The 13853-nt window shown below is 41.7% G+C and overlaps 3 protein-coding genes across 3 annotated transcripts; 2 read left to right on the top strand and 1 right to left on the bottom strand.

Annotated features, from left to right (window-relative positions):
• The first annotated feature begins 1125 nt into the window (after positions 1–1125).
• On the top strand, positions 1126–5720 carry rft1 (RFT1 homolog). The gene is made up of 10 exons (XM_083938521.1): positions 1126–1345; positions 1443–1528; positions 3075–3197; positions 3288–3579; positions 3663–3797; positions 3895–4155; positions 4248–4392; positions 4503–4608; positions 5006–5255; positions 5400–5720. Exons 1-10 carry the CDS (start codon positions 1283–1285, stop codon positions 5562–5564), a joined length of 1626 nt encoding a protein of 541 aa, XP_083794647.1. The 5' UTR covers positions 1126–1282; the 3' UTR covers positions 5565–5720.
• A 1098-nt stretch (positions 5721–6818) lies between these two features.
• On the top strand, positions 6819–8001 carry mustn1a (musculoskeletal, embryonic nuclear protein 1a). Its single transcript, XM_083938542.1, has 3 exons — positions 6819–6949; positions 7061–7190; positions 7504–8001. The coding sequence occupies exons 1-3, from the start codon at positions 6941–6943 to the stop codon at positions 7599–7601; spliced, it is 237 nt and encodes a 78-aa protein (XP_083794668.1). The 5' UTR covers positions 6819–6940; the 3' UTR covers positions 7602–8001.
• A 98-nt stretch (positions 8002–8099) lies between these two features.
• Positions 8100–13586, bottom strand: ruvbl1 (RuvB-like AAA ATPase 1). The gene is made up of 11 exons (XM_083939794.1): positions 13405–13586; positions 12582–12668; positions 12343–12475; positions 11150–11301; positions 10678–10767; positions 9810–9959; positions 9656–9719; positions 9374–9572; positions 9177–9279; positions 9006–9097; positions 8100–8411 (listed from the first exon to the last, which is right to left on the bottom strand). Exons 1-11 carry the CDS (start codon positions 13543–13545, stop codon positions 8252–8254), a joined length of 1371 nt encoding a protein of 456 aa, XP_083795920.1. The 5' UTR covers positions 13546–13586; the 3' UTR covers positions 8100–8251.
• Between the last annotated feature and the right edge of the window lie 267 nt (positions 13587–13853).

Below are 13853 nucleotides of genomic sequence, written 5' to 3'. Positions count from 1 at the left end.
TACAGGAAGACACAAAGCAGGTTGTACTTCCTGAGGAGACTGCGGCCCTTCAACATCCTCTGTGGATGTTTTGCCAGATTGTGGTCACCAGTGTCCTCTTCTACACTGTGGTGTGCTGGGGGGGCAGCATATCCAAGAAGGACACCTCCAGACTGGATAAACTGATCAGGTGGGCTGGCTCTGTGGTTGGCATGAAACTGGACTCTGGTGACGGTGGCAGAGAGGAGGACACTGGACAAACTGCTGGACATTATGGATAATACCAGCCACCCCCTGCACACCGTCATCAGCACCCAGAGGAGCCTGTTCAGTGGAAGGCTGCTCCTGCCCAAGTGTGGGACCAACAGGCTCAAGAACTCCTTTGTCCCTCAGGACATCATCCTCTACAACTCCTTACTCGAGGGGAGGAGGAACTAAAGAGGACAGAAGGAGTGGGAGCCACTTACTGTAACATTAATGATCTACTCTCACATACCTGGACACGTATATTCTTTTTTTTTGTGCAATAACTTTATCCACCACTTAAGTGCAATAATTTAATCTTACTGCTAATTTCTTTCATATACATTCATTCATATTTTATCTTATACATTTCCTCTACATTTAACTTATCTATTCATTTTAATTAGCTAGTAGTCACATTCAAGGGTGAGTTAAATTGTACAATTCCAAGTTGCTAAGCAGTTAATTTGCATATTTAGAGCTGATATAAGTGATTTACAATATAATAAGAAATTATTTTGAAACGCTTTAATGGTGAGAGTCTTAATGAATTTGGCTTCGTGTATATAATATTTGGCCATTATGATAATTGCGTTCACCAACAAACTTACATTTATTTTATTTATAACTGTTCCATACATTACATCCACATGTACATTTTTATTTGAGCCATTCTTCCACTTGCTTCCATGTGTCCTGAGTTTTCTCTATCTGAGTTGCAGAATGAGCATTCAATGCTCTCAAAGTTGAATCAATTTCATGCCACAGTGTTTGACGCACTCTAGTGACGCCACGTTGGACGTAACGCTCTCTGACGTCACCGCGTAACGTGTTTCCGTCCATTCCGGTGTGTACGGAAGTGTTGCTACTGCTCTTTCTCCCCGCTGGCAAACACATGTAGTCTGTCACTTGTTCATGAGGAATACGGCGCTATTGTTATCGGTTTGCAGGCAGCAGGGCGGACGGGCTTTATAGAGTGTCTCTGTGAAGATTTCCATTCAATAGAAAGAAGGAAAAGTTGTCAAATCCACGCTGGACGGAGTTTTCCAGCGAGTCCGACATGAGTTCTCTGGATGTTCTGAAGGATGCGTCCACTCTGGCATCGTATAATGTTTTACTGCAGGTGCATGGACACACACACAGTCAGCTAATAATTCTGTCTGGATTGTTAAACTACGGATATGATTCACTGTTTGTTTGTTTTGTTTGTTTTATCTCAGGTGATGTTCCGTGTCCTCACCTTCCTGCTGAATGCATTCACTCTGCGGTTTGTGTCCAAAGAGCTGATTGGTGTCGTCAACGTCAGGTAGGGATGACGGACAGGTGCTGCTCACATGGGAAAACATGAGAACTGAGAACTGAACAATGCAAAATAAGGACTAATGCATTCACATTCAACTTGATGGTTCTTAATTTACAAGCACTTTAAAAACATCCTGAATGTACTCACCCATTTGCAGTATAGACCTTTTTAATGGCATTCAATTGCTAGTCAAGTTTATTTATATGTCACAATTCAACAGCAAGGTAATTCAAAGTGCTTGACACAGAACATTTAAAAACATGTGTAAGAAACACATAAAATCACAAATAAAATGACATTAAAATAAAATCAATAAGAAATCAGGAGAAGGTAAAATACAGTGCATGCAATTTAAATGGTTTAATGAAAATCACAGGAAAACAGAAACGTCTTCAGTTTTGATTTAAAAGAATTAAGAGTTGCAGCAGTTTGTTCCAGATCTGTTGAGCATAAAAACTGACGCTGCAGTTCAGAGCAGACCTGACCAGATCTGAGAGGTCTGGATAGTTTGTAGCTGAACAGAAGATCTGAAATGTATTTTGGTCATAAACCACTCAGTGCTTTTTAAACCAACAGGAGTATTTTGAAATAATTTCACTGCACCAGCTGCTGTAACGTGCACCGGGGGAACATAACTAATTTACTCAAGTACTGTACTTCAGTTTTTGAGCTACTTGTACATGCGTATTCCCATTTGCTCCTACTTTGTGATGATACGTGACTATATCTCAGATGAAACTTAGTTACTAACTTTGTACTCCACCTCATTTAGCCTAAGTGATAGATGGAGTTTGTAGTTACTTTGCAGATTTATGCAGAAATTATTCTAGCTTAAGCCTCCCAGTTGTATATAAAGTAACTACAGTTAGCTCCGCATTTCCAGCTGCAATATTGTAGTACATTGATGCATCAATACTTTTTTTTAAATTTTGGTACTTTAAGTATATTTTAATACTAATACTTTTGTACTTTTACTTAAATATGATTTTGAATGCAGGACTATTATTTGTAACTTGCGAGTGTGTGGCACAGAGGTGACTGCAGTCCAACTTCAGTTGCAAATTTGAGGACCCGCCATTTGACTTAGACTTGACATAGATGATTTGAAAGGACTTGACTTCAATAAAATCAAGTTTTCCCCTCTCTGTAGGCATTGAGAAGTTAAGTTGTGTTTTTGAAATGTGACTGAGTGATTGGTCTGCCATGAAGCTGGCAGACCAATGGAGGCCAAAGCTGTATGCAGCTTCAGCAGCTTTCATTAATGTTGAGAATAAAACTACCTTTTGACAAATTTAAATGTGGAAACTGGAGTAGATCATCAGAATTTCACATGAACTGACTTATGACTCGCTCGAACTGAGCAATAACTTGACCATATTCCCACCCCAGTAACTTGGGACTTGCTTTAGACTCAAAGTTTAAGACTTGCTCATGTGTGACTTGGTTTCACCTCTGCTGTGGCATTGGTACTTTTACTTGCATTAAAAATCTGAATACTTCTTCCACAACTGGTCACGTTTATGTGTGTGTCTGTGTCTTTATTATGCAGGCTCACATTACTGTACTCCACTTTAGTATTTTTATCCAGAGAAGCTTTCCGGAGAGCTTGTCTAAGTGGGGTATCTGGGACGAACCACGGCTGGAGACAAGTTATCAACCTGCTGTGGCTGACGTGAGCTGAGTTATTTTACAAAATGAGTTTAGTGCGTTTAATTCTGTGTATTCAGCTTGGACGTTTACCCGTCTTCTTCTTACCTCCCAGGTTGCCTCTTGGTGTGTTATGGGCAACCTTGCTGGCCTCTGTGTGGCTGTGGCTCCTGGAAGTGCCAGACCCCCAGACTGTTCCTTACTACGGCCCTGCTGTGGTGTTGTTTGCTTTGTCGGGAGTGCAGGAGCTCCTGGCTGAGCCCCTCTGGGTCTTGGCTCAAGCTCACATGTTTGTACGACTGAAGGTGGTCGCCGAGAGCTTAGCAATGATCGCTAAGTGCAGTTTCACCGTGGTGCTGGTGGTGTTTGCCCCTGAATGGGGTCTTTACATCTTCTCTGCTGCTCATGTAAGAAAATTAGCTCTCTATTAGTTCTGTGATTACCTTCTTTCTATGTCAAGAGTTTTGAGCTATGGCCTTTCTTTTCTTAGTTGGTGTACACAGGATTCCTGGTACTGTGCTACGCTGTTTACTTCATTCGTTTCTTGGGCTCTAAAGAGGCAGCCAAGAAGGGGTTTCCTCTGCACTGTGTTGGAGAGCTCTTGCCCTGTAGAGCTGATGGAGAGGTAGTAGTATATTACAATTTCTTATTCATGATATATCTTCACAAGATAAACTGTCACAAAACAGGACTAATCATTTACTGCCTGTGTTTGTTCATAGCCGTTGGTTGATTGGACTCTGGCCCGGCTCACATGGAGCTTCTTCAAGCAGTCCTTCCTGAAGCAGATCCTGACAGAGGGCGAGCGCTACGTCATGACCTTCTTGAACGTCCTCAGCTTTGGAGACCAGGGCGTTTATGATATCGTCAATAATCTGGGCTCCATGGTGGCTCGCTTCATCTTCTTGCCCATCGAGGAAAGCTTCTACATCTTCTTCGCTAAAGTGCTGGAGCGAGGACGTGGTGTCAAAAGTCAGAAACAGGTGTGAGTTCTAGATGTCATCTCAAACCAGTCTTTGCAAATGGCTGGAAAGGAGTCGTTGGTTTTAATTCATATTGTGGGTTTTGTCTACAGGAAGACGTTGCCATTGCAGCAGAGGTCCTGGAGTGTCTGCTGAAACTGGTGCTGGTGGTTGGTCTGATTATCTCAGTGTTTGGCTACGCCTACTCTCACCTTGCTCTGGACATTTATGGCGGCTCTCTACTTAGCAGTGGGGCAGGTAACAGAGCCACAACCCACTGGTTATGTTAGATATATGTGACAAATTCTGCTTTGCTTGGTGTTCTTAGTAACTGCTCTGTTTGTTTTGTTGGTTTTATATCATCTAAGGACCCACTTTGCTGCGATGCTACAGCTGCTATGTTCTCCTGCTCGCTGTAAATGGTGTAACAGAGTGCTTTGTATTTGCTGCCATGAGCCAAAAAGAGGTTGACAAGTAAGTAATGTCAAAATTTACATGTACATTCAGTCATCACCGGGGTTTACAGGGTAAAAATGTATTCCGATACAATTACAAATTATCTGTTCAAAAATGTAGTCAGTAACTCAGTCCAAGTATAACAATGTATGAAAGCATTTTTTTCAGCAACGTTAGAAGCCATGATAATTAATTGCCAACTGTTAGCTAATAGCTATGGTTTCACTCGAGACCAGAGTGGTGTTGTGTGAGTAGTGTTGTAATCTGTGTGCATGTGCACAATTGTTATCCTGCTAATAATCCCCATTGTTACTAAATGTATCAGTAATCTACTTATAAAAAATACAGTTACCTTTTTGGTCAGTAAACACCACGTAACCTGCCACTAAACCCTGTGTTTGTGTTTTGTCCTCAGGTATAACTTGGTGATGCTGGCTCTGTCTGTGTCTTTCCTGTTCCTGTCCTACATGCTCACATGGTGGGCTGGCGGTGTGGGCTTCATACTGGCAAACTGCCTCAACATGGGCCTCCGCATCTCGCACAGCCTCCTTTACATAAACCGTTACTTCCAGTCAAGTCAATGGAAACCTCTACGAGGCCTGTTGCCCTCCCCGCTCCTACTGCTGGCGCTTGCTGTCAGTGCCGTTGTCACAGCTTTGTCTGAGGTACAAGAGAATCATGTCTTTTAATTCTCCTCTCAGGTTTTATCGCTAAATATCGACCATTACTTTGCAGTTTTTACTATATAATCTGTACTCACACTGCAGATCAGTGGCACTAATGTGAGCGTCTTTGTTCTCTGGTTGCAGGGTGTGTTCTGCTGTGACAGTGGCTGGTTGCGGAGGCTGGTCCATATTGGCGTTGGGACAGCGTGTCTGCTCTGTGTGTTTGTGGCTGTTCTTCTCACAGAGACTCGGTTAATTCAGTTTGTGAGGACTCAGCTCTTACCTCAGTACAGAAAGAAACACACTTAAATTAGACTGGAAACTGATGTACTGGACTGGAAGAAAGCTTCTGTTTCACTAGTTCTAACAAGAGCTGCTGGTTGGCAGTTACTGAAAGCAACGAGGGAACAACTTCTTAAATTGACGTGTGCGTGTGCGTCTGCGCGCGTGTGTGTGCGTGTGTGTGTGTGCGTGTGTGTGTGTGTGTGTGTGCGTGTGTGTGTGTGTGTTTTTTTTCTGACTCATTCCTGTCTGAACAAATATGTCAAGACTGTTTTCGGATCTAATTGTGATCGATAAAGAAATGAATGTCTTTTATGAAATAAGTTGACTTTTTTACAGGAATAGTTTTTCCTACACAGTAAAACAAGACAGTTTCATATTTGTTGTGTTCTGATTAATTCAATGGAATGAATTTACAAACTGTCAGCAGCCTAAAGGATCTATCGTGTGTCAAAATGTTGGTGTCAAACCACCAAAACTCCCATTTTCAGATTTAATTTCATTTTGGAGAAAAAAACGGTAGTTTTTTTTTTTTTTTTTAGGTAACAATTCAGTCTGTACTCATTGCAACTGAATTTAGGGTCCTTGAGGGCTAAATAAGGAAGTAATTACAGAAAATGAGCAGAAAGTGGTGGGAACAGCATTCTCATTCTCTCTCAGGTTCATACTTGTATTTTGTATTTCTAATAGAACATGTTTACATGCTTCAATGCAGTGTTTTCGGGTCTTACGCATCTGTGCTCTCGGGGTCTCTGCACCGTCATTGCAGCCGGAGAATGAGTGCAACAACACTGTAGCTTCACTTTCTACTCTATTTAGTATAGCATCACAACTGTACAGAAGTCCTGACGGCTCGTTTAACGACACCGTTTCTGAATATGGGCTGTGTGCATTTCTCTGTGAACTGAGGCTTTTCATACTGTCACAATATTTATATAGCACCTTGACTTGGCTTATAATACAACAACACATGATTATCTAATTTTTTACAATATGGGACCTTTAAGACAGCCAGCTATTTATCTTTTGAGCCATACCTTCTGAACTTTGAGTCCAATTTGCATGGCTTGCTACTCAGACACACATTTGTTATATTCTTGCTGTTCTGGGATTAATTTGTGGAAATAATGACACGTTGGCAGCAGTGATCTCATCATTACCTAACAAAGCAGCAGACAGCAACAGACCATGAGAAAAACCAGAGGCAGAGAGACAGGAAAGAGGAGGAGCATATAGACTTTATTCGACTCAAGAACAGATTTATTGTCCACTGGAGAATCACTGCAGGGCAAGTATATATATATATGTGAGTGCATGTATTGGGCTGGACTCACAAGAGAACAAGAGAGACAGCTGACAGAGAGGATATTTTCTTACAGCATATCTTCAACTTCTCAACCAACATGTCTCAAGTAAGACCAGTTCTATAAAGAGATGCTATTTTCTCATGTTGCTCTGCAGATATAGAGAGCTGGAAATTGCAGGTGCGTTGTTTTGCTTATTTTCTATTAATTGGCCCTCAGCCAGGTCAGGAAGAAGATGAACAAATGCAGCGTCCCGAGGTGAGTGAGGAGGACCTGGCCGAAACAAGGAATAGACTTGGTATGAGTGGGCCTGCGAAGAGCAAGACATTGGAAGTAATGGAGGAATGCGGTGAGGACACACACATAAACACACATAGAAATGTCATTTGACACTAGTCTAACAGATGACACTCAAAGGAAACAGTCTTTTGTTTAGTGTATCTGGTCAAGCTGAGATCACATTATGGCAAGATAGAGTGAGTGGGGCGTTTCCACATAATGCTCAAGTTTCCACTCCATATACAGAGAGAGCGAGAGAGGTTTTCTCTCTCACCCAGTGGGATAATCTGTGTGTATTTATACAGAGCACAATATTACATAACCCTTCCTTCTTACTGGCTCGTGAACAGTGAAATATTCTGGTTGTTTCTCTTTCTTGACAGAGAAAGCAGGTAAAGCTGCTCCCTCTGTGTTCAGTGGAGCGAGGTCAGGAACGGAGACCGTTTTGAACGCACGCTCAGGCCGACCAATCAAGAAGTAGCAGACTTTCTGACCATGATTGGACAACACCTGTTCCATGTAAGGGGTTTGAGATCAGATGTTTTACAGCTGTATTCAGTCCATGAAAAAAAAAATTGGCCTCCTCAGCCTTGTGTTTTTGCACTCATTACTGTTTGGTCATGGCATGTTGTTGCACTTTTTAAAAAGTTGATAATTAACAATACTATTAACATAATAATCTCTGCATACTGGTAAGTCAGTTATTTTTAAAGTACAGAATGTTTTGTCCCACCAGCATTTATCCTCTGTTCCAGGTGATACTGTAATTGTACAAGACTGGCAAGATTTTTTGATATATAAAAGAGAAAATCTTTTGGAAATGTGTCATAAAAAGTTATGTTTCATTTATCCTGTTTCATTCTAAGAGCCAGTAATAAACAGTAGCACATGTCAGAATACATGTAATAAACCATTCCAAAAAAAATGAAGAAAATTGAGTCCATTTATGTTTTTGCTTTTTATTCAAAAAAATCTTTTCATCAACAAACAGAATGAATTAAACTTTATTAGAACATAACTACTACGGTAGATGAGAGAATAGGATGAGCCACAGTGTGGAGGGTAAAGATGAAAGCATTTGAAAATGAAGGAGAATCAAAGTGAACAATCCTGCCCATTGGAAATCCAGTTTTATTTCATAAACTTGTGATGTTGATCTTGGAGGATTTTGGCGGAGGACTTTGCGTCGTAGAACAGCTCGTTGATTTCCTCTACCTGCTCCCTTTCCACGGTCTCTTTTCCCTGAACACGGCCCAGCAGGCTAGCTGGCGTCAGCAGCTGCACAGCGTACCTGAGAGCAAACAGGGAGTTAGAGTCTACTCACATATACAGTGTAAGCTAGTTAACGATAAAGAGGAGAGTGAGAGGAGTTGCAGGTCTTAAAAATATTTTCTACACTGTACATTTCCCTTTGAAAGTTATACTTAAATAGTGATTAATTTTGAATTATGTCAGAAAATACTTGATAATTGTTCCAAAAACCTAGACCACTGTGGACACCAAAGTTATAGTAGTTTTGAGTTAGTTTTTATTTTTCTACATCATTTTAAGTGTTTAGATTTAAGTTAGCTTGTTTTAGCTTAGTCTCAGTTTTTCATAAAGTTTTATTTGTTTTTGTTAGGGTCGGGTTTAATGTATCCGAAGCATGTAGCTACACATACATACAAAACACACGCTGGAGAACTGTCAATGGTCTATGAGTTTTAATGAATTTTGTTCATTTTTATTTTAATTATTTTTAATCAGCCAATACCGTTTGGTTCAGTTTAATTTTAGCTTTAAATTTAGTTGCAGTTTACTTTCGTTTACTACAATAACCTTGGTGGACACTGTAAGGTTGCGCTTTTCTTCACTTTATTCAGCAAAACACAAAGTATATTTTTACCTGAGGGTGGTCTTGGTGCCGATCTCTGCCAGGTGTGACAGAGCCTCCTCGCTGGCATTGATGCCCTCAGTCTGAGAACGGATCTTGATGATCTATAAACCGAAACGTAATTAGTGACACATGCACAGATGAATACACACATGACGCAGATACTTTGATGCCCAGACTCACCTGCTTCATCTCCTGTGGCGTGTACAACATGGTGCGGATTATCATGACTCTGTCCAGCAAGTCCAGAGGAATCCCATGTGGAGAGCTGATGTCTTCTGTCCCCCTGAAGTTCAACAAGTGATTGTCAATATTACAAATCTTCCATCCTAGCATTAAAAAGCGATGTTCTTTTCCATTGAATATTTTATACCTCTTACCTAATCAAACAGTTTCCCCTGTTAGAGGCGAACACGACGATGGGGGCGATGGTGCTCTCGAGCGCTCGATGGAGGTATGTGAAGCATTCGATGTCCAGCATGTGAACCTCGTCAACAAACAGCACACCGGGTACAAGCTCAGCTACGCCTTGGTCAATGTAGCGGTTCACTACCTTGTTGATTTCAGTACGTAGCTTATCTAAAAAACAAGAAAAAAAAAAGAAATTGATCAACTGTCAACAGTAGTGACGTGGGCCAGGAAGATGCCAGGTTTTTCTTTACCTGTGATTTCTGTCTTTTTGGGCTTCATCAGTTGTCCCATCATGGAGAGAATATCCTGGCCTCCCTAAAAAAACAAATCATCAAATATTATAGGGGTTAACTCTGCGAACAGACATCTATTTCATTAATTTACCAGACATTTGCAGTTCCATACCTGGGGTCTGGCATTCGCAACATCCAGGTCATGCAGTGTGACATCTTGGACTATCTCCTTCTTTTTATGGACATCGCCTTTGGGCAGCGGCACATACTCCTCTGCCTCCAGGTCGAATTCTGTAGCAAAAGTGTCACAGCGACCTTGTCTCTGCAAAGACACAGTATACCAAAATGTTTTAATTATAAAAATTACAAAAAAAAAATCAACCTATTGTTAAACACAAAAATACTGTCTCATATTTCTCTCAACAGTGACAGTGAAACAAAAAACAGCACGGGGGAGGAGGAGGGAGAGCAGGTGTATGATTGAACCCAGTGCCAGTCCATAGATGAGAGGAGGGCAAGCGGCTGCGGGATGAAAGAGTTTCAGAAGGGAGGTCATGATGCGGCTGTCAACAGTAATAAATGTGTTGTCCAGCCCTCCTCCTCTGGCCTCTGACTTGAACCGACCCGCGCCCCCAGCCCACCTGCGCTGATTAAAGGAACCGTCATCGTGGCCTGTCAACACAGGCCACAAGCCCTGCTGCTGGAAAGGAGGCTTTGTGGGAGATGGAGAGATAGAGGGAGCATAAAGAGCTGCAGGAATGAGAGAAGCTCATTCCAGAGTACAGTAGCAATGCAGCAGAGCTTTGATGCAGAGCCGAAAGAAATGAAAGGACACCACCATGAAGGACATTCAAGACAGAAAACACTGAACTTTGGTCAAACAAAAATAATTCCTTAGGATTTTATTTGACATTTTCATCCGTGCACTAAACTATCTGGTGAACTAAACCATCTGATGTACATTATTTTCTACTCTGAAGGGCTGATCAAATTTTGTGAAAGTTGTGAGAGAGTAATGCATTAAAGTTATACAGCAATACCTTGACAGCTCCACTGTTGGCTTCGATGTAGATGACATCTCCCACTTCCACGCGCTCTTTCTGAAGACTCTCATAAATACTGGGGTCCAGCTACGGTAAACAAGACAATACTTTTAAAAGTAAAACATTGGTCGTTTCCAAGTGGTCAGTGAAAGTTGCAGATAAACAGAGGTTGATTGTTGGTGACAAAATGTTCCTCATGTGGAGAGAGAAAGAGGTTGTTTTACTACTATTATTCAGGTAAGACTCTTTCTAGGGAAAGAGAAATAAATCACACCTAGATGATGCCTTGGTAGAAGATACAAACTATTGCTAGATGCAAGGAGAACGATATAAATGTTTTAGCAAATGCGATGTGCCTTCACAAATTGACAGATGCTTTTTATCATTACACTGTTTATAAACACTTTATAGCTAAGGTTGTTTTATATTCAGCAGACCGAAAAAAAAGGATTACAGCTCCTAGTCTGACCTTGAGCTGCTTTGTGCCTTTGCCCGTCTTCAGGCCAATGATGACGTGGCTGATGGTTTTTCCGTAGCCACCCATGGGATTCTCAGTCTCACAGGGGGTCAGCTCTGTCACCTCTCCTTCATACACCTCCTTTGTTTCTTTGATACGCAGTCCTGAATGTGGGCAACATTAGTCACACACACACAGACACACACACAGCGCAGAGTGAGAACTCAATCGGGCCTTTATATTCCTGTATCAACTAAAGCCGCAACATCCTTTACTCGACTGAACAATGCATCTTATTACAGAGAGGGCACACATGTGCGCGTGCCCATGAAATGCCTGGGCATCGTCTTGTGTAACATGATCACACTCTTGTTCCCCTTTCATGCAGCCGGCGGTTCGGAGTATGAGCAGCATGCAGGTGGCTGATCTGCTGTGGTGAGGGTTTCAGCAATGCTTAAGGAACGGACTGTCTGTCAGGGCGGCCTTATCGACAGAGTGATGACAATTTCAAAATGAAACCACCTACCGCCTGGGGATCCTGTTCTAGGGGAGGAGCAAAGGTGCTGATGACCACCTCTCCCCCTACCTAAGCTCCATTTCCTACCCTGAGACAGTTACCATCAGCAGTCAGACAAACCCACCCCCTCTCCAACCTTCCTTCCTTCTCAACACCATTCTCATAAATCTGCTGTCAAGTGTTGCCTTTCAGCTCATGAGAACAGTGTGTGCAGGACACCTTTCTCTTCCTGCCCAAGGACTCCTCTGAGGGAATGAGTTGAACATATAAGATAATTTTACTCCAAGAGATGAAGAAAATAGAGGAATTCAAATGATTATTTCTAATCTAGCCTGCCATTTATCTAGTCATACAGACACTTTCAGTTTTATGTGCTGAGGGTATGGAATAGCAATTGTGCTATGTATGGTTTCATGTTTTTCCAGAAAAAAATGTAATGTTCAGTATAATCTGCATTTTCCTTCATCCTATCATTTGCTTTCTCTTGGTGTTACAATCCTTTTTAATGGACTGTTTGCCAGTATTTAAAATTACACTTCTTTAACCAATCATGACAGCTTTACAACTCCCAACTCCTACCCCAACAGATAGGAGCCTATCAAAATCGACAACTTCAGTAACAGTGACTTGTTTTGGGGGTAGGAACTATGGCCAAGGAGGCGCCAAATCATATTTAAGTGACACTCACCAATGGCCCTCCTGAAATTCTCCATCAGTACTTCTGTTTTCTTAATCTCAGATGAGTAGACCTCACTGCCAACCATGGGGCAGAAAGGTACCTTGTTTCCCAACTCCTGTGCTACAGCCAAGGCGAGGGCAGTCTGGAGGGGAACAAGCAGAAAAGAGTCATAATCTGCAGCAACAAGATGGCACATTCAAGTAAACTTTACCAACATCTTGCTAGCGAATTAATACTATACACTTTACCTTTCCGGTACCGGGTGGTCCTGCCAGAAGCACTGCCCTTCCTGCCATCTTCTTTGCACGGATCAGCTCGACAATGATGCCACAGGCCTAGAAAGTGACAAATGTATATAGTACCATCATATATTGACATACAATGGTAACATGTCAACAGTACAAGTAGCTGGTTATGGGACACCCCCTCAGTTGAGTGCTATGTTACTAAATTTTAGACTGTAATGCATTCTACATTCAGGTGTCTATGTCTGGAAAATCAGAGTATTATAACCAGATGTCAACTGAAAAATCTACTGACAATTTCTGAAGCTGGTCCTTAGTCCATGCGTGTGGATAAATACAGGTGTTGTATGACATTTCATCTTTACATCTTGATTGATTTAAAATGAATAACTTACAGGTCATCCACTTGACTGATAAAATACACACATTTCGATAAAATCCCCATGGATGTGTGTGTTAGTGTGTTTGTGTTTGTACAGCAGCAGATACATTTGTTGTTGCATTCATTCATACATCCAACACTATTTGCTGTTCAGTTGCGATGGAGACTGGTTAAAATTTAACAAATCATTATTATTATTATTATTTAAAAAATGAATGAATGTGACTTCTATGTAGGACGGGCTTTCGCTTTAAAGATCACCGACCTGAGTATGAAACATAGGTGGTATGAAACAGCGACACTACAGTGCTAACGGAGCTAGCTTGTGGGTACACCAGACAGCCTGTAATGAGCGAAATCACCCCTGCAAAAACACTCAGCTCTCAAAGTCACTCCTCTAAATGGCACATGAATAACGAAGGAGCAGTGAAACATGAATATTACCTCTCTTGCAGCCTCCTGGCCGACTAAACCGCATGCTGCCTGTTTAGCATTCCCAGCCTCGTCTAGCCCGAGTCCTTTGACATGACTATGAGTAGCGATCCGCTGCGTTTTCGTGGTGCTTTTTACCTCCTCGATCTTCATAGCAACTGTTAAGTTACTTTACCAAAAAGAATGTAGAAAAAAACTGCAAGGCAGGTTTACGTTTAAACAATGTGCCTGTGCCTAATTTCTCACCGCCGAAACTCAAACACAGGGAAGTCGGTTTCCATGTGGGTTACTAGGGAAAATCAGCGGAAGTGATTCCCATAAGCCCCGCCCATCTTCTCATCTCTTAAGACGATTGGACCTTGTCGATACAACACACCGATTGGCTAAAGTCAATGACAGTCATTTGCCCATTACAGTTTTCATTTCCGTTTGTGTTTCCGTTGCTATGTCGTAGTAGAAAC

Source organism: Echiichthys vipera (assembly GCF_963691815.1).
Source record: "Echiichthys vipera genome assembly, chromosome: X".
NCBI lineage: Eukaryota > Metazoa > Chordata > Actinopteri > Perciformes > Trachinidae > Echiichthys > Echiichthys vipera.
Note: the sequence above shows the minus strand (reverse complement) of the source record. Positions and strands in the feature narration are given on the sequence as shown.

Bases quoted from the DNA above. Each gene is read 5' to 3' on its own strand.
- rft1 (XM_083938521.1), top strand. From the start codon at position 1,283: ATGAGTTCTCTGGATGTTCTGAAGGATGCGTCCACTCTGGCATCGTAT. The intron at 3,798-3,894 runs GTAGTAGTATAT...GTTTGTTCATAG, and splicing joins CCTGTAGAGCTGATGGAGAG to CCGTTGGTTGATTGGACTCT. The intron at 5,256-5,399 runs GTACAAGAGAAT...CTCTGGTTGCAG, and splicing joins TTGTCACAGCTTTGTCTGAG to GGTGTGTTCTGCTGTGACAG.
- mustn1a (XM_083938542.1), top strand. The intron at 7,191-7,503 runs GTGAGGACACAC...CTTTCTTGACAG, and splicing joins GGAAGTAATGGAGGAATGCG to AGAAAGCAGGTAAAGCTGCT.
- ruvbl1 (XM_083939794.1), bottom strand. From the start codon at position 13,545: ATGAAGATCGAGGAGGTAAAAAGCACCACGAAAACGCAGCGGATCGCT. The intron at 12,669-13,404 runs GTAATATTCATG...GTCACTTTCTAG, and splicing joins GCCAGGAGGCTGCAAGAGAG to GCCTGTGGCATCATTGTCGA. The intron at 11,302-12,342 runs GTGAGTGTCACT...GCCCACATTCAG, and splicing joins GAATTTCAGGAGGGCCATTG to GACTGCGTATCAAAGAAACA.